Genomic DNA, 20,818 nt, shown 5'->3' on the forward strand with positions numbered 1-20,818 from the left:
GATAAGGTTTTGTCACTATAACCATACATGTTGTTTATAAATATGATTTATTGATTTCATTATACATGTTTTTCATTGTGTTGCTTCTACGGGGCGCCGAATGGGACTCTTGTGGTTTTGTACAAAATTCAATTCTGTCATAACAAAATCATTTTTGTCTTACAAAACTATGTGATACAGACTTGTTTTATGAGAACTTCAATTTTGTGATGACAAAATTCAGGTTTGTCATGACAAAATTCATTTTTGTAGACAAAATTCATTTTTGTCATGACAAAAGTCAATTTCCTCAAAAAGGTATGCAAATATAAACTTATTTGCATACAAAATTGACTTTTGTTATCTAATATGGAAATTAAAACACAAAAGTCAATTGTGTGAGACAAAATTCAATTTTGTGAGAAAAACTTGACTTTTGTGAGACAAAATTGACTTTTGTGAGACAAAGTAATTGACTTTTGTGAGACAAAATTGACTTTCGTGAGACAAATTTGACTTTTGTGAGACAAAATTGACTTTTGTGAGACAAAATTCAATTTTGTCTCACAAAAGTCAATTTTGTATGCAAATTTGTTTAGTTTGGATTCTGTGAACTAATTTGCATACAAAGTCGACTTTTGTGAGACAAAATTGACTTTCGTAAGACAAAATTGACTTTTGTGAGACAAAATTGACAATTGTGAGACAACATTGACTTTTGTGAGACAAAATTTGTAGTACGCTACACATTTTGTTAAACTGAACTCATTTTTGTTAAACAAAACTCACTTTTGTCCGTACAAAATTGAATTTTGAGTACAAAATCACAAGAGTCCCATTCGGCGCCCCGTAGCTTCTTCGTCATTTTAATTTTTAATAATAAATGACAGTTTTCAATTCTTAAATATTTGTTTGTTTGTCATTCTTTCATCCCATGGCCATCAAACAGAGCAAGCCTGTGTTGAAAAAAATGATCTATAGTCTGTTAAAATGTGTTATGCTATATATTATATGTACTTGTTTGTTCTTAATAACATTAACGGTACCAATTTTCCTGCATCAGATGCGCATTTCGACAATACATGTCTCTTCAGTGATGCTCGTGGCCAAAATATTTGATATCCAAAGCTTATATAAAAGATGAAGAGCTATTATCCAACAGCAACTTGCAACTTAATCATGATTGTTATATGTCATTACCCTTTGTGGGCCCTTGATTGGTTTATAGAGTGATGTTATGTTATGTTATATCACGTGTTCGAAATTCTGTGTGAGAGCAGTTAAACCGCGAAGCTAGTGATAGGACAACTACAGTATAAAGTAAGTAATGTGGCTTATTTATAATACCCTTCCTTTTTTCAAGCGGGTGGTATATATTTCTAATCCCTTAATTAATAAAAAAACACATCTATTTCTATTTTCTCTATCTGACATGTCCTGTCGTATGACTTTGTATTTTGCCACGTATATGGTGTCTGTACATCTTTGATACTGACTTTCTTTGATAAAGGGGACTCGGTGGCCGCGTGGTCTAAGTAGCTCATCTATTGTATCACTAGCATGTCAACACTCAGGTTGTCAATTCGAACCCCGCCGGCATGGTAGGTGCGTTTGACGCCAATCTTTATTTACAAGGATTGTCAGTTTTCCTGCCGAAGGTTGATGGTTCTAACCGAGAACTCCAGCTTTCTCCACCAATAAAAACTGACCGCCACGATATATATAGAATAATGGAATTTTTGTTTTTGATACTGACTTTATAAGGCAAGAATATCAAGCGAGCCCGCTAGGGCGAGCTGATGAAGTCAGTATCAAAACATAAAATGCCATTATTCTTTTTATCGGCAACTTGTCATAACTGTAGTTTTTTTGTTGAGAATATGAAGTAAAATGAACTAACTAGTAAAATTGAGAATGGAAATGGGGAATGTGCCAAAGAGACAACAACCCGACCATAGAGCAGACAACAACACTATTGTGCTACTTTTACGCGTACAAAACGTTGGGATAGTCGTTCGGTTGTATGAATGACGTAGCGTGCATTTCATTGATAAATAGACGCGGATGGATTTGAGCACGCGACGTCGCTGCACTTATACATGACGTCATTGCCTAATATTTTCGTGTATCAAGTCCTGTCCATGATCTTGAAAATATTAGGCAGTAAGATCAAAGGGAAAATGTAAAAATTGCCGATAAAGCACAATAGTGCTGAAAGTGGCGTTTTAAAACCAACAAATAATCAATCAATCAATCCTCTGAGCAAAAATTTATTTAAAGAATATCACAGTTTTTTTTTGTAAAATTAGAAAATCCAACTGCATTCGTTATCAGTTAATATTCTTGCAAAATTAACGGACTTTTGCTAATTTTTAATAGCTCAAGACATGACTGTTTCCCAACATATATGCTTTTCAACGCTTTTGACTACATAAACGTGTAAACTAGTTTAGTTTCCATAAGAATGCAAGTGTTTTAAGTGGATCAGTCTGTTTATTTAGAAAAGAAAATTGTATTTGTTCTGTTTGTCTATGTTAGGTCCAGTCAGTTAATATAAATTGATAGACGTGAATACATGTGATGTATTTTTAGGAGTCCATATATAAGTAAACAGAAGAACAGAAACAATATTAAACATTAATCATGGAAGTCCAAAGAAGTCGTAAGATATGTTTGCATGGTAGATTTAAAATACAATTTATTTCAAAATTTGAAGCCTGGTAAAAGTAATATATAAATTGAAAGTAGATCAAACATTTACAAATCTATAAATGTCGGTTTTCAAAAAGTTCGTTCAATTCCCTCTAGATTTTATTGAAAGATGTTTAATTGTCGTTTCAAAGTATTTCAATTTGTGAAGAAGTTACAATGTATAACACTTTACTTTGGTTTCATTTTTTTTTTGCTTTCAAATACATAAATTGCTGAAAAAGTTTTACGTTTTTGTTTGTACCTGCATAAATTGATAAACACGTTTTCAAGGTTTTTAAAATTCAAATTATCTGTTCTTTAGAGTTTTTATAGTAAGATGCATTAAAATTGCATCATTCAAATAAATGCACCGTCTGAAATGCATATATTAATTTTTTACATTTTCAGCAAAATATTATAAAATCAAGTAAATAAATAAATGGGGTTTGCCACATCTCTAGAGTAGCAACTCTCAAATACTTTTTTTATTTAACAAAAATACCTGTATGACTATTTCAATAGTTTATTTTACAATGTTATGTAAAATACTGTATGTTGTATCAATTATATATATGTTATGTGTATATGCCCCCCTGGGGACCTAATTTGGAAAATAAAATTTATCTTATCTTATCTTATCTTATCTTATCTATTATAAGTCATTTTGAAAACAACTTCTCAAACTGTTACGCTTCGCATGTTATGTTTGGTAGAGACATGCATACTTAACATTATATATAATAAATCAATATGTATTATGTTAAATTTAAAATGTAGTATTTTGTAGTCTTGACTACTCTGTCATTGTGAACAATGTATATGTAATGTCCTCATGTTACACAAACCTTGTGTCTGAGTGTAAATAAAGAATCTGAATCTGAAATTAAAGTCAAACTTAAAGACCCAACAGCCTATTTAATTCTACCAGAGATTTTTTCTTAAAATTTTGTGTCAAGGTATTTCCTGATTTTAGGAACAAAATATGATGAAACAAATTGGGAGTCACCGAATTCGTGTTGTCACTATCTATAGCAACCTCAAATTCGAGTATTCCCCAATATGAACATTTTTTGGTTGTTATTTAAAACTTCAAATAACCCATTAATATCGAACCTACAACCATATTTCTTTTTCTCACATTAAACTATAATTTAATTTTGAATGTAACGCGTCTTCTGATTGGCTGTCGTTATTTTGTTATCAGCCCATAGACATAATTAAGTCATGTGACCGTGACGTCATCAACGTTTTTTCATGGTTTTATACGGTTTAAAATGGAATTTATAATAAATTATAAGAAATGACTAATATTTTTTTCTGTCTAGTCAAAATAACACAAAAAAATGTGGTGCACACTGTGAAATAACCCGCCACGCGCGTTATTCAGTGTGCACCAATTTTTTTTTATGTTATTTCTTCATAGACAGAAAAAATATTACAGTCATTCCTTAAAAAGATTTGAATCTATCAATTCAAGATTCTAGAGTTTCATTAAACAAAAGATTAGAATCTATCAACTAAAGATTCTAGAACAATGGCGGATCCAGAGGGGGCGTAGAGGGCGTACCCCCCCCCCCCCTTTTTGCTTGGACTTTTTTTTGTAAAAATTATTAATCATTAATTCGTGAAATTTGCCATTTCCCGTGTATTTTGTTTTTATGCAACATGTCTTAACTTATAACGATAATTATTGCTCGTAATACTGTAATATATTATTGGTTATGTCAACGTCATGTGATTCGCTAGTGCGTCAAAAAAAAAACCGTCATTCAGTCATTTTGAAATTCAGATTACAGTAACACTTGCTTATGATGAAGGTGACATGCATGACACCTTCAAAGCAACAAAGGATTGAGCAAGAACGTACTGAGTGACTTCTATTTCATAATTCCACCAAACAGAAAATAATACTCTATTACACTCTCGTGAAAGTTCCATAGCAATGTTATATAGCTACGAAAACATGTTTAATCCCAAAGGCCACAGCCTATAGATAACAAAGCTGAATAATGATCCCCAGTCAGTAAGCTGTAGATAGATTTTATGTCTTTTAAAAGTATGGACTGTTTGATTTGAGGGGCAATGATCTGAGAAGTTTGAGAGAAAAAATCTTACCCTGATTTTTGTCAATCAAAAATTCTGGTCGTCTGTATCTGGATTGAAAACATTAATTTTGTCCACTTATTTGCTATTAGAAACAAAAATTTCAAACATAATAGCATAAAATGAACATGATGAATAATAAACGGGTGTTATTTTTTGTTGCCGGGGTTTGCATGTAAATCCCATATCTGACCGGAATATTTGTTTCGCCGAACTGATATATTGAATACTTTTTTCAAGGCCCGATTGCAACCTGCCTGCTTGGTGTGGCCATTATGTCTCCATTTGTCGACTGTCATTCATAAATTCGTTGTCCTTTCAGACTCATTCGTAGACTTTGGTTAATTTGGAACCCTCACTTCCCTTGTTGGCTGAAACATTTCAACCAAACATTTGGACAAAAATTGTTTGTTTGTTTCTTATCTCGTGTCGGTCTATTGTAAATTTCATCGATAGCCCGGCGTCTATCTTGTTTTCAACAAATAATTGTGAGGTTTTACTAAATAAACAAACGAGAAATTTCCATGTCCATTTTTTACTGCCAACTCCCACATTTATTATATTAGTACATAGCATTTGATCTACCCAACCGTTTTATAATGGGAAAATACGGCATCAAAAATGTCCGACACTTACACTTTACAGCATTGAACTATAAAATATGCATGCCCAACTTCAGGAACCGTGTAAAATGTTCATTGTACACTTATTTTATGTTTTTTAGCCTAAAAAGGTCCAAAAAAAAATTCGCCTCGCTCCGCTTTGCGAAATTCAATTTACTTCGCCCACCCTTTCCAAAATCCTGGATTCGCCCCTGTACTCTGACACAAAACAGTGCTTTTGATGTCATTGTTTACTTAAAACAAATATGCAGAAATGAAACTTTTGGTGAAAGGAAATATATTTAGACCATTTTGAGTCAAAATTCACTTGTCTATGAGTTTGCGTTAAAAAAAATCAGGATCAATGCGCTACATAGTACACTAATTTAAGATTTCCAGAAAACCGGTAGTTTGGTAGTACCTGTGTTTTTAAGATCAGAAATTTCATATAAGACTTTAAACATTGGTTGAAAATTGGCATGTAGAAAGGTGATACATGTACAATTCAGGATATACTTGGTTTCCTTGAAGTTAAACTTAAGGTAAAATATTTAGATAGCTGTGAAAATTGCAAGATTTGGTTGAACAGATAGGGATTTTTAATTGGTGGTCTGACACCTTTATTTTCGTTTTCCTCCCAAAATAAGCCAAACTGAATAATCATAGGAAAAGATGACAAATGCGACTAATATAAAAAAGAAGATGTGGTATAATTGCCAATGAGACAACTTTCCACAAAAGACCAAAATAACACAGACATTAACAATTATAGGTCACCGTACGGCCTTCAACAATGAGCAAAGCCCATACCGCATAGTGAGCTATAAAAGGCCCCGATAAGACAACGTAAAACAATTCAAGCGAGAAAACTAACGGCCTTATTTATGTAAAAAAATGAACGAAAAACAAATATGCAACACATAAACAAACGACAACCACTGAATTACAGGCTCCTGACTTGGGACAGGCACATACATAAATAATGTGGCGGGGTTAAACATGTTAGCGGGATCCCAACCCTCCCCCTAACATGGGACAGTGGTATAACAGTACAACATAAGAACGAACTATAAAAATCAGTTGAAAAAGGCTTAACTCATCAGATGGACAAAAATAAGCCTATATAAAACACAGAGGCATGATGATTAATTTATTGTAGAAGGAAGACAAGCGACACACAAAATGAGGTCTTCTCGTTTATTAGTATAGATACTCTAACTTTTTTTTTCCAGTACTTTGTATATTCCCATCCCTGTTTCAGTTGAATTATTGTCAGCTTATTCTAATATGTGCATGTTTTCTGGCACGTTTGAAATAAATGCAATTCATCTAATGTTCTGTTGAATGTATATTTACACAATCATGTAATTATAAACATTTAGCATGTTTTAAAAAACAGGAAAAATGTTTATAAGTGCAACACACGGTATTTTTGGACAAGAAATCAATTTTTCTTACTTTTAAAATTCAAATGAAGTAAAACAAGAAATCAATCTGGTTGACGCAACAATGACAATCTGTTACACAGAATAATAGTGGTGCATTTCTTTCCAGTGGGTCTCAATCAACACTGATTTACAGAAATCTTGGTAAGAATTTAGTCTTAGATGCTTGATTTTTTTTTTATAAGTTGTTATATATATTGGTTTTAAACAAGCTGTCAGTAACTGCGTACAGTGGCGGATCCAGAGGAGGCGTAGAGGGCGTACGCCCCCTTTTGTTTGGACTTTTTTTTGTAAAAAGGTTAATAAGACTAGACTTCGTGAACTTTGCCATTTCTCGTGTATTTAATTTTTATGAGACAATTCTTTACATATAAAGATTTTTTTTTTTCGCCAGTATTTACTGATTATGTCAAAAGTAAAATGACAAAATACGGAACTCCGAGGAAAATTCAAAACGTAAAGTCCATAATCAAATGGCAAATTCAAATGATAAAACACATCAAACGAATGGACAACAGCTGCCATATTCCTGACTTGGTACAGTCATTTTCAAATGTAGAAAATGATGGATTGAACCTGGTTTTATAAACTTCTCACTTAGACCCGTTCACACTAGGACATTTTTACCGATTTAAACTAGACCGGTTCACTTTAGATCGATTTAAGGGCCAATGTGAACGCTTTGAATCGATCTTCAATCGGTCTAAACTAAAAGACCAAAAGAGGTAGTTTAGTTTGAATCGATCTAAAGTAAACCGATCTTACTTTAAATGTGAACGCAGAGATCGGTTTAAACTAGTACGATTAAATCGAAAATAACGTATGCGCATGTACAGCGCCAAAACTATCTAAGACGTTCATGGTTTAACCCATATTTCTCTGTTTACAGACATTTAAAACAAACTGAAAACATTTTGTCTTCGCCATCGCATAGATTTGCAAAATCTGTGTCTTCTTTTCTTATGATGATTTTTTTTTCTTTTCAGGAACCGCAATATTTCGTCATGTTGTAACTTTGTTACTACAGATATGTTTTTCAAAATTAAAGAAAACGGCAATAACATCTGTACCAAAATGTTAACTTCTGATTCAGGAGAAACAATAACTTTGTCCATTTTTTTTTCAAGTGTGTGTGTCAGATTAGACACAGGTACAGTATTCGACAATCGATTGAATAGACAGTTTAAAAAAATTACTATCTATTGTATAGTCAACTCAAATCAATTGACTTCTGCTGTAGGATCAATCAATTGTTGTCGGTTTATTACTATAATTTGTAGTCAATTCAGTGAATCTATTCAATCAACCCTTTATTTTTAAAGTTAATTGTATTCAATCGTTACGATCGATTAAGAGTTGATCAACTCAGTCAACTCATTCTTTTGTATTTCAAGGGTCAGTATCGTATCGATCGTGTTCAATCGTTACGATCGTTTAAGAGTTGATAAACTCGATCAACTCTATCTTTTGTATTACAAGGGTCACGATCGTATCGGTCGTGTTCAATCGTTACGATCGATTAAGAGTTGATCAACTCAAACAACTGTATCTTTTGCATTTCGAGTGTCACGATCGTATCGATCGTGTTCAATCGTTACGATCGATTAGTTGAGCAACTCAATCAACTCTATCTTTTTTTTTATTTCAAGGGTCACGATCGTATCGATCGTATTCAACTCAAACAACTCTATCTTTTGCATTTCGAGTGTCACGATCGTATTCAATCGTTAGGATCGATTAAGAGTTGATCAACTCAATCAACTCTATCTTTTTTTATTTCAAGGATCACGATCGTATCGATCGTGTTCAATCGAATACGATCAATTAACATTTAATCAACTCAATCAACTATATCCTTTCCTTTTCAATGGTCACGATCGCATCGATCGTATTCAATCGTAACAATCTTTTAAAAGATTATCAACTCAATCAACTTTATCATTTGTTTTTCAGTGGTCTAGATCGTATCGATCGTATTCAACCTTTATGATTAAAAGTTCATCAACTCAACCAACTGTAACATTTTTATTTCCAAGGTCACAATCGTATCGTGTTGGTTCAATCATTACGATGAATTAAAAGTACATCAAGTCAACCAACTCTATCATTTGTTTTTCAAGGGTAACGATCGTATCATATTCAATCGTGACGATCAATAAAGAGTTAATGAACTCAATCAACTGTATCAGTTTCAACCCTAATTCTTACCATAACTCTTACCATAACCATAACACTATCCCTAACACTAACCCTAACGCAGATGTAAATGGAATATAACAGCCTGCATTAATTAATTCTTCAGTAAACATAAAAAAAAACTAATTTGTCTAACACTTAATATTACCTATTCTTATAAATAAACCTCAAAAACTTGGTTGTGAAGGTAAACGAGGCAAATTTAATTATTATCTTCCAATTAACTAGTTGTAAACTCAAGCTGTTAAACATTTTGAATTATAGTATGTAATTGTATATATAAAATGGCAACAAATGTTCCGCTCCTTCGTCACTCGGGCAGCGGACTTGGCAATTTAAAAAGACATTGACGAAGTAATAAGTTGTGCTTTCGCATGATACTTTTTAATTATTTTCAGCATACAATGGGTCTCTATAGTACAACATTTACTTGGTATTACAAAATGTACATATAAATGGCTGTTACATTTCAATCCTTTCATAACAAGAATGTGTCCACAGTACACGGATGCCCCACTCGCACTATCATTTTCTATGTTTAAAGGACTGTGAAATTGGAATAAATTCTCTAATTTGGCATTAAAATTAGAATGATCTTATCAAAGGGAACATGTATACTAAGTTTCAAGTTGATTGGACTTCTACTTTATCAAAAACTACCTTGACCAAAAACTTTAACCTGAAATTTGCACTATCATTTTCTATGTTCAGTGAACCGTAAAATTGGGGTCAAAACTCTAATTTGGCATTTAAATTAGAAAGATCATATCATAGGGCACATGTATACTAAGTTTCAAGTTGATTGGACTTCAACTTCATCAAAAACTACCTTGACCAAAAACTTTAACCTGAAGCCAAAAACTTTAACCTGAAATTTGCACTATCATTTTCTATGTTCAGTGAACCGTAAAATTGGGGTCAAAACTCTAATTTGGCATTTAAATTAGAAAGATCATATCATAGGGCACATGTATACTAAGTTTCAAGTTGATTGGACTTCAACTTCATCAAAAACTACCTTGACCAAAAACTTTAACCTGAAGCCAAAAACTTTAACCTGAAATTTGCACTAACATTTTCTATGTTCAGTGGACCGTGAAATTGGGGTAAAATCTCTTATTTGGCATTAAAATTTGAAAGATCATATCATAGGGAACATGTGTACCAAGTTTGAAGTCGATTGGACTTCAACTTCATCAAAAACTACCTCGACCAAAAACTTTAACCTGAAGCGGGACAGACGGACGAACGAACGAACGAACGAACAGACGGACGGACGAACGGACGCACAGACCAGAAAACATAATGCCCCTCTACTATCGTAGGTGGGGCATAAAAATATAACTTGACGCATTTTGTCTTTTTTTTGTGTAACTTATAAAGCTTTAGAAATTGATATAGTCACTATTAACTGTATAAACCCTGAAACAATTACATTTAATTTTATGCAAATGTCCTTGGTCAGAAGTCTGCTGTACAGTAGTTGTCGTTGCTGTTATGGTAAGGTTCATAAGTGTTTCTCGTTTCTCATTTTGTATACAAATTAGGCTGCTGCTTTTCCTGTTTAAATTGTTTTTATGCCCCACCTACGATAGTAGAGGGGCATTATGTTTTCTGGTCTGTGCGTCCGTTCGTCCGTCTGTTCGTTCGTTCGTCTGTTCGTTCGTCCGTCTGTCCCGCTTCAGGTTAAAGTTTTTGGTCAAGGTAGTTTTTGATGAAGTTGAAGTCCAATCAACTTGAAACTTAGTACACATGTTCCTTATGATATGATCTTTCTAATTTAAATGCCAAATTAGAGTTTTGACCCCAATTTTACGGTTCACTGATAGAAAATGATAGTGCAAATTTCAGGTTAAAGTTTTTGGCTTCAGGTTAAAGTTTTTGGTCAAGGTAGTTTTTGATGAAGTTGAAGTCCAATCAACTTGAAACTTAGTATACATGTGCCCTATGATATGATCTTTCTAATTTAAATGCCAAATTAGAGTTTTGACCCCAATTTTACGGTTCACTGAACATAGAAAATGATAGTGCAAATTTCAGGTTAAAGTTTTTGGTCAAGGTAGTTTTTGATGAAGTTGAAGTCCAATCAACTTGAAACTTAGTATACATGTGCCCTATGATATGATCTTTCTAATTTAAATGCCAAATTAGAGTTTTGACCCCAATTTTACGGTTCACTGAACATAGAAAATGATAGTGCAAATTTCAGGTTAAAGTTTTTGGCTTCAGGTTAAAGTTTTTGGTCAAGGTAGTTTTTGATGAAGTTGAAGTCCAATCAACTTGAAACTTAGTATACATGTGCCCTATGATATGATCTTTCTAATTTAAATGCCAAATTAGAGTTTTGACCCCAATTTTACGGTTCACTGAACATAAAAAATGATAGTGCAAATTTCAGGTTAAAGTTTTTGGCTTCAGGTTAAAGTTTTTGGTCAAGGTAGTTTTTGATGAAGTTGAAGTCCAATCAACTTGAAACTTAGTATACATGTGCCCTATGATATGATCTTTCTAATTTAAATGCCAAATTAGAGTTTTGACCCCAATTTTACGGTTCACTGAACATAGAAAATGATAGTGCAAATTTCAGGTTAAAGTTTTTGGTCAAGGTAGTTTTTGATGAAGTTGAAGTCCAATCAACTTGAAACTTAGTATACATGTGCCCTATGATATGATCTTTCTAATTTAAATGCCAAATTAGAGTTTTGACCCCAATTTTACGGTTCACTGAACATAGAAAATGATAGTGCAAATTTCAGGTTAAAGTTTTTGGTCAAGGTAGTTTTTGATAAAGTAGAAGTCCAATCAACTTGAAACTTAGTATACATGTTCCCTTTGATAAGATCATTCTAATTTTAATGCCAAATTAGAGAATTTATTCCAATTTCACAGTCCTTTAAACATAGAAAATGATAGTGTGAGTTGGGCATCCGTGTACTGTGGACACATTCTTGTTCACTAGTCATTTTGGGCCCTTGATAGCTTGCAGTTCGGTGTGAGTCAATGTGTGTTGAAGTCCGGTGTGAGCCAATGCGTGTTGAAGTCCGTACTTTAACCCGTAATTGTTAACTTTATATATATACATTGTTATTTAGATGGAGAGTTGTCTCAATGGCACTAATACCACAACTTCTTATTTATATGTATATATAAAAACTAACAAATCCTTGCAAAAAATACATAATAGTATACTATTTGCAGTTATAATTATATGAAAACCGTTTTATATTACTTATTTCCACCTATGTTGTCGAATGCACAAGTCTTTTTGGATTGCGCTTCACCAGAGCCTTCCATTGGAAATAATTAAGTTGTTGCATTTCTTATTAAGTTGATTGAGTTGAAATTTGTGATCAATAGTATCGATCGTTACGATCAAGTGTTTGTAATTTCGTATTGAGTTGATGAGTTGATTTTTGGTAATCAATCGTGATCAATCGTATCGATCGTTGCGATCGAGTCGTTGTATTCAGTATTGAGTTGATTGAGTTGATTTTTGGTAATCAATCGTGATCAATCGTATCGATCGTTACGATTGAGTGTTTGTATTTCGTATTGAGGTGATTGAGTTGATTTTTGGTAATCAATCGTGATCAATCGTATCGATCGTTACGATCGAGTCGTTGTATTTCGTATTGAGTTGGTTGAGTTGATATATGATAATCAATCTTATCGATTGTTACGATTGAGTGTTTGTATTTCGTATTGAGTTGATTGAATTGATTTTTGGTAATCAATCGTGATCAATCGTATCGATCGTTACGATCGAGTGTTTGTATTTAGTATTGAGTTGATTGAGTTGATTTTTGGTAATCAATCGTGATCAATTGTATCGATCGTTACGATCAAGTGTTTGTATTTCGTATTAAGTTGATTGAGTTGATATTTGGTAATCAATCGTGATCAATCATATTGATCATTACTATCGAGTGTTTGTATTTCGTATAGAGTTGATATTATATAATCTATCGTAACGATCTATGGTTTGTACTTTTTAGTTAGTTGATAGAATTGAAAACTAATTATCAATCGTGATCAATCGTATCAATCGATGTTTTAAAGTCAATTGTTATCGTATCAATCGATTGTCGAATACTGTACCTTAATGTGAACGCAGTGGATCGGTTTAGACCGATAGAGATCGTTATGATTAAAGATAATGTGCACGCTAACTGGTTTTAATTAGATCGATTCAAATTAGATCGATTGAAAAAAATGCTAACTGTGAACGGGGTCTTTTATGACAGTCGCATCACAGTAGAGTGATTCGGTATGGTTGAGTTGACTAGTTTGTCGAAAAAACGTCACTCAGTCATTTTGAAATTAAAATTACAGGAACACATTTGCAATTCTGAGCATGAAAAATCATGACACCTTCAAAGCGACAAACGAGTTAGCAAGAACGTATTTACTTCTATTTCACAATTCAACCAAACAGAAAGTTATACTCTGTTATACTCTCATGAAAAAAAAAGTTCCACATTAATATCATTTACCTACGAAATTATGTTTAACCCCAAACGCCCGCGCCTATCTTAAAATTACATAGCTGAATAACTATCCCCAGTCAGTATAAGCTCTGGATAGATTTAAAGTGCAAGGTACGAACCATTTGTTGGAGGAGGCAGTCTGAGATATTTGAGAGAACAAATCTTACTCTACTTTTTGCCTTAAACTAAAAATTCTGGCCGTATTTGGATCGAAAAAAATAATCTTGTCCACTTTTTGGCTAATAGAAACGAAAATTTCCAACAGAATAATATAGCATTAAATGAACATAATGAATAAAAAACGGACGTATTTTTTTGGGGACGAGGGTTTGCATGAACTGAATACTTTTATCAAGATCAGACTGCAATCTACCTGCTGGGTGTGGCCTTTATGTCTCCATTTGTCAACCGTCATTCATAAATTCGTTGTCATTTCAGACTCATTCATAGCCTTTGGTTAATTTTCAATTTTGTTGGGTAAAACATCAACCAACCATTTGTATAAATATTGCTTGTTTGTCTTTTTTAACTCGTGTAGCTCGTATTGTAAAATTCATCGAATAGCGGCGTGTATCTTGTTTACAACAAGAAATCTGTGAGTTTATGCTAACTTAACATACAACAAGCGAGATTTTTCCATGTCTATTTTTCACTGAAAAGTCCCACATCAAATATATCAGTTCATAGCTTTTGACCCATAATATCATTTTATGATAGACAATTTATGGGGAGAATACAACATCAAAAATGTCCAACCCTTATACAGCAACTGTAAGATATGCATGCCCACGTCACGAACCGTTTAAAAAGTGCATTTTACACTTAATTTATGTTTTTTAGCAAAAAAAAGTCCCAAAAAAATTTTCGGCTCGCTCCGCTCGGCGAATTTAGAAAAACTTCGCCCCCCCCCCCCCTTTGCAAATTCCTGGATCCGCCCCTGTAGAGTTTATGTTCCTATGTGTTTTGATCTTGGAAAAGTTGATTTATTTTATTCCCGCCAAAAATAATATGAAAGAAAGAAAAACTTTTTCCAGTATTAAAATATATCTACCAGAGATTTTAAATATAGCCCAAAAAAGTATATGTCACCGACCTTTTAAAAAGGTTATGAGTAATTTTCGTGTTTTTTCTCAATTGTTGGTAGTATCTTTCGTGTTCATTTTTATGTTATTTTCGCTACCTATTTGCGGCGCCCAATCCCAGTTTTCTTGACAAAACCAGAGACATATAATACAATATTATATGTCTCTGACAAAACGTATTTCGACGCGTATTTTATATTGGTATCTGTGAAATGCGCGAAATGGAACGTTATACAATTTGCCTCTATTTGCCAAGAAGAAAACAACGTCATAGAGATTTCATGTCACAATCCAGTTGCGTTAGCTAATGCGCATAAATAATAGGCTGTTCTCCGGCGCAGAGTTCATATCCGTTCCATACATGCTCCGCAATACTGCACTAAAATGACCTCTGCCATACATTGTTCGGGGTGCTATAAACAGTTTCGTATAAAAAAAATAGGGGTTATTCTCCGACTAAAAATAACCATGGAGGGAATCCCTGTTTATTTACTCAATTAGTGAAAAAGTATCATGTTTTTTGTATTTGATTGTAAAAATTAGTTAATAAGCTTTCAATTAAAACAGGTTCAATGATTGAAATAATTTTAAAAATTCTATTAACTTTACATGTTTTGAGGGGAGACAACACTGTAAACATCCTGTTTTTTTGGCAGTGAAAATTGAAAACTTATTTGCAGCCACTGTAGCTCTTTTTGGAGCAGTAAACCGTACCCTGAAACAAGATTTTTTTGAAAGGCCAGGTAAAAACCTACAAATTTCATACAGTTTTGATTATGTAAAATGTGCATGGATCATGTCTTCATGGGTGTGCACATGACCTGGTTTCAAGTTTTTTATGTTCAAATTAGACCTTTTTCCCCCATGTTCATTGGATGGAATATTTTTAATATATCATAGTAAAAGTACACATTATTTTTATTTCATTATAAACTAGAGAACCTTCTGATTCCAGTGATATCTAGTTGTATACAAGTATCTTTATTAATCAGTCCACCACTAAGGGTCACTTATGCATGGTCCCTCAAAATGTAACGTCATAGAAAAAACTGTTGATGCCCCCTCGACCCCATGAGAAAACAAGCATTCGGTATTCTTTGCATGGTCCCTTTCGCGATGCATAACCTACCGACGACCAGCGAAAATTTTATGCGGAAGGTTTGGAGTAATCAGGTAAAGTGGCGATGGCGGAAATTATGAGAATCATCTCGCCTCATCTCCTTCAACTAGGATTCTCGCCAAATTAAAGTTTTAAAATTACTTTGACGAAACGTGCATCTGACGCAAACACAAAATTTCTATTCTGGTAACTATAAGGAGTATATTTGAAGTGAAAAAAGAAGAAATTCTATGAATTTTGCCGACAGGCTACATGCCCTACGGCAAGAGTCTGTTTTTATCACTCAGTTAACACCTTTGATTCTGATCATCGATGGTAGTTGTCCACTCAGCAGTTCTGTGTAATCAACTAGGGTTTGTTACAATTTGCCGGGTTTACTATAAATACCTATATAGTATACATACGAAACCCCCCAAAAATACACTTCGTTTTACATGTCATGTACATATAGAAGCATAGGCGGATCAGGGGGGGATTTGGTTGGTTATATATGGAATCACTGAAGCATGACTGGAGAGGGCTCCCCTTAGGTCAGTGAGACCCCCCCCCCCCCCTTTATGAAGAGTTCTGGATCTGCCACTGAGAAGAGGAAATTATCTAGTGGGAACAAAGTAAGTGAAAGTCTTATTGAAACAATGATTTGAAACAAAGTCGCAAATTAGGTTCCACCCCTTGTAATTATTTTCGGTTTTTGTATGGATACAAATAAAACCAGCAAATAATAACAAGCCCCTCCCTGTGTTTCAAAGATGATCTAAGATTGGGAAAACTGGAATAAAGTGCTACATGTTACTACAATGTATCCATACCATTAGGCACAGTCGCCTGCTCAGCGTCTTTAAATACATTCGGCAGTTATCGGAAGCGTCATCGGAATCTGGGTCAGTGCATAATTAATCAGATTACACTGGCATAACAACACCATCTTTTCGGACAAAAACGCAGATTTTACACAATATTATTCCTTTTTTCGATTAGGAAACATTATCATACTCTTATCTAAGTCAATACCCATCAGTTTTGATTTCAATGTTTAAAAAATACGATTCTGATAGACAATATCCCTTTAAGCTAATAACCTTCAACGAAAACCATTTTTGAAAGAATGTAACTATATATGGACAACCACTGGACTACAGGCACCTATCTGGCTTTAAACAGGTCATAAAAATGTAAGTGCTCAACCCTCAACCTCACCACAAGCACAGGATATTAATATCGTGTTTGTCATTAGTTTTAATTTAATATTTTAGTAAATTATGGACCAGGTTGTATTAGAGTTGGTATATATGCTTTCAAAACTAAGTAAGACATGTGCAGTAGTGTTAAACAGATTGAAACTTGAATGTTTAAGTGGGAGCCCAGCCAATACTTTTGGTGGCAAACTGTTATATCATACATGTCAAATGATCAGGCAAAAGGGTTGAATACAATAATAGTCCAGCTCAAATTTTAGGGGCCATGGGCTTATGGCCCCTTGCGAATTTCCATCCCTGTATAAACATTAAAATTTGAATATTCAATGCAAACAATGACTTTTATATCCAAGTGTTTGTGTTTAAAAAAGCGAAATTGTTCTGAAATATCTGGGACTACTAAACTTACAATATATTTTGTCCTAGAAATTACATATATATATAAAGAAAATTTACTAAAAAATCTTAAACATACAAAAGGGGGCATTGCCCCAAGCGCCTGTGCCCTAACCTGGGACAGTGGTTTCACAGCACATTTTTAAGACTTAAACTGTGGAATACAGTTGTAAAGGGCTTGACACAACTAACAAGATGTCAAAATGCATAATTTATAGTACCTATCTAAAAGTACTCTGTTCTTTCTTGTTATCTATAATAAACAAAATATTTAAGGAGTCAATACTTACAGCCATCCCTATATTAAATATCTTTCAATAATGTTGAATTAAGTAGTTTTCCTTAAGGGAAATTATATTTCCTTCGATGAATTTTACAAAAAGGGGGCATAACTCTTCCAATAGTAGTGCTAAGCCCAACAACATTTGAATACTAATATCAGGGAACCAATACCATGTTATTCCATAACTTAATTTTTCTGTATCTACGAAGATTAAGAGGCCAACTTTTGCACACAGCGGAATGGAAAACATGTCCCAAACAGTGTTGTAGGGTTGATATATTTTCTTTTACAAACTTGATTCTGTGTGTGATTGTTATGGTATATTCTTTCAAAATAAAAAAAAATACACATATAGAACAGAAGTAATACTAGTACAGTTTTTTTAATAAGTATGATACATAAAGGCTAACGTTTTCGCAGATAAACGTATAGTTTGATTTGTAACAAACAGGTTAATGATACATACAACAATAAAAGTTGAAGGAAAGTAAACCATGTGGATTTCAAATTAAAAAAAAAAAACAGCTGTTTTTCGTTGACACGTGGTGGTTAAAAAGTTCCATATTGTGAGAAAAAAAATCATAGATAGAAAATTACTTGTTTTCGAAGGTTAGATATGTTCCTTGGTGCAGCTTTATTGGTGAATGTTGCTACTCTAACAAACTTTTTGAATGATGTATTACCACCGAGACCATATGATCCTCCTGGAATATTTGATAGACCTCTGAAGCGGTATTATGATTATATTATCGGTAATAAATTAGTATAGATTATATTACTTGCTTAACATCAAACTGTTGAAATTATCTCAGTATTTGTTTATTTTACTATTTTGGCATGAGGGTTGCTGCGCAAATAATTTCAAGAAATGAACAGGCTACAAATATCTAGAAAAACAAACAATAATTATTGTAAAAAAAGTTAAAGATAAATGCATGCCTGCATTTGATTTGGTTATTCTTTCTTGCAGCTGTGTGGTCGACAGTGATCGATGAAAATATAACACACACACACACGTATATGGTATGCCTACATGTTTGTAGTAAGCTGTGAAATGATTTTATAGGCTTAGAATAACATTAGATTCTTTTTCTTAAGTGGGAGCTGGATCGGCAGGCGCGGTAGTGGCGTCTCGGCTGTCAGAAGAACCAGTCTCTGTTCTCCTTCTTGAAGCCGGTGCATCCGAACTAGATACGGAATTCACAATCGTTCCTGGGCATTATGGCAGATTGTTTGGAACAGACGCTGACTGGCAAATCAAAACTGTACCGCAAAGATACTCGCATTTTGCGCGAATAGACAAGGTACATAGTACCATCTGATAATTGGGGTTATTTTGGTCCGATTAAATTCATTACTATGTTTTATATATTTCATTCTTCTTCATTTACGTAGATTACTATACCAATACTTTTACATGATCGAGAGTGGCTTTATCGGATTAGTAATGTAGGCAAATGACACTCAAGAAAGTATATGGGGGTACTGGTTTCATCTTTTGTCGAAATATGACTCATCAGTGGCACTGGAATGAAAAAAAAGTTGAAAGGCTGAATCAGTAACGAAGTTGAAGAGCATTAAAAACCAAGAACAAACTGGCCCTAAAGTAAAGTGTTTTTCAACATTCTTAAATATGCAGTATAAAATCTTGAATCAATGAACTGCAATAAAACATCAATACTCAATATTGCTTTACAGGGTTGAATATGGCATAAGAAATACATTGTGCTTTATTATCGTGTTTTTTGTTTTTGTTTATTATTTTGTTTCCCTTTATTTAGAGGGGGTGGTAAATAATTAGTCTTATCGAATAAGGTATCGGGATCGTTCGCCCTGATTACATGTTCGCCCTAGGTTCGTTCGCACTGAGTTTGTTCGCCCTGGTAATCCGTTCGCCCTGGGTTCGTTCGCCCTGTTTTCATTTATGATATGTATGTGTTACATTAATGAAAGAAATATATATTTATATATATTAAAATTTATGTATATCTATTAAAAGTTAAATACAAATATTAATTAAATAAAATTCTTGGCTGCATTGTTTGTTACACTTTATTTTATAATTACTTTTAATTACTGTTGATTGAATTTTGATTGCTGATTAGGTATAATTTGAAACCTTTGATTAAGTCTAATATATTTGGTATGTATATGATAGTGAATAACAAGTGATCAAAGTACAGCAGTCTGACTGTGTAACTTCTTACTGGACACTTTGTAACATTCAGTTTTCTGAATGCCATGAATGGGCTTTCAGAACCACTGAATTATTATATTGCATTTATCTATTATTTGCAGATTTCAGGTTGGAATAAGGTTAATAATCAATTACAACAACATTAAATTAAAACTCGTGTGCACATGTTTGGCGTATGCCTGGAGTCTTGTTTAACTAGCCTTAAACGTTTAGCTACCGAGCAATTGCTCTTCTACTTAACAAATATAATTAAATCAGGTTTCATCTTTCCCGAGAGGTAAACTGCTTGGAGGATCAAGTAGTCTGAATGGGATGGTGTTTGTCAGAGGAAGCCGGCATGATTTTGATGAATGGGAAAATGAGGGATGTACAGGATGGAGTTACAAGGACGTTCTTCCTGTCTTTAAAAAGATGGAGAAAATGAAAATTCCACAACTCCAAAACTCAAGTATGTAAAAGAAAGTAGGAAATGATACAGTAGCGTCATTTTTACAATAACATTGTTATATTGTCATTATTGAATCCGCATTGACAAAGTTTTAACGACATTACCATTAAATGACACGTTTGTATACGATTATTAACAGGTTTATGTGAGTACCACACTTACTGGATGTTATTATCTTCAACTTGACTGATTAGTGGTGGCTAATCTGCATTGAGTCCATTGTAGAACGATTTTCAATTTTCATTCCCCAATAAGTACAAATAAATGTTCTGAATGTAATTAATATATTTAATAATTAAAATATTTAAGATTAAAATTTAAAGGATATAGATTATAAGACAAGTGTAGCATACCAATAGGAATGATCAAAATCATAATCCATTAATATGGCAAAACAAGTGTAACCAAAGAAATAACTAAACAAAATATTATAGAACTAAAGCACGGACGGCACAAACTCGATCGGTATTTAATAGAAATCTTTATAAAATCAACATTTTGCATGGAAAAATGCAAGGCTTATGGTACATATGAACAAAAGGAGACATGGGTTAAACGTAAATGAAACAGCAACCCAACGACAAAACTAACCA

The 20,818-nt window shown here is 33.4% G+C and overlaps 1 protein-coding gene across 3 annotated transcripts in view; it reads left to right on the forward strand.

Annotated features, from left to right (window-relative positions):
• The first annotated feature begins 1,232 nt into the window (after nucleotides 1–1,232).
• The window catches only part of LOC143048522 (glucose dehydrogenase [FAD, quinone]-like), a 38,405-nt gene continuing 18,819 nt past the window's right edge, over nucleotides 1,233–20,818 (forward strand). The window contains exons 1-5 of one of the 3 annotated variants that reach the window (XM_076222223.1): nucleotides 1,258–1,299; nucleotides 6,930–6,964; nucleotides 18,190–18,332; nucleotides 18,679–18,884; nucleotides 20,036–20,225. In XM_076222223.1, coding sequence (XP_076078338.1) covers nucleotides 18,197–18,332; nucleotides 18,679–18,884; nucleotides 20,036–20,225 — 532 coding nt within the window. In that variant the 5' untranslated portion in view covers nucleotides 1,258–1,299; nucleotides 6,930–6,964; nucleotides 18,190–18,196. Of the gene's footprint in view, nucleotides 1,300–6,875; nucleotides 6,965–18,189; nucleotides 18,333–18,678; nucleotides 18,885–20,035; nucleotides 20,226–20,818 lie in introns of those variants that run through there. The other 2 variants (XM_076222233.1, XM_076222242.1) reach the window with 2 other exon arrangements.

This window comes from Mytilus galloprovincialis, chromosome 1 (assembly GCF_965363235.1).
Source record: "Mytilus galloprovincialis chromosome 1, xbMytGall1.hap1.1, whole genome shotgun sequence".
In the NCBI taxonomy this organism is placed as follows: domain Eukaryota; kingdom Metazoa; phylum Mollusca; class Bivalvia; order Mytilida; family Mytilidae; genus Mytilus; species Mytilus galloprovincialis.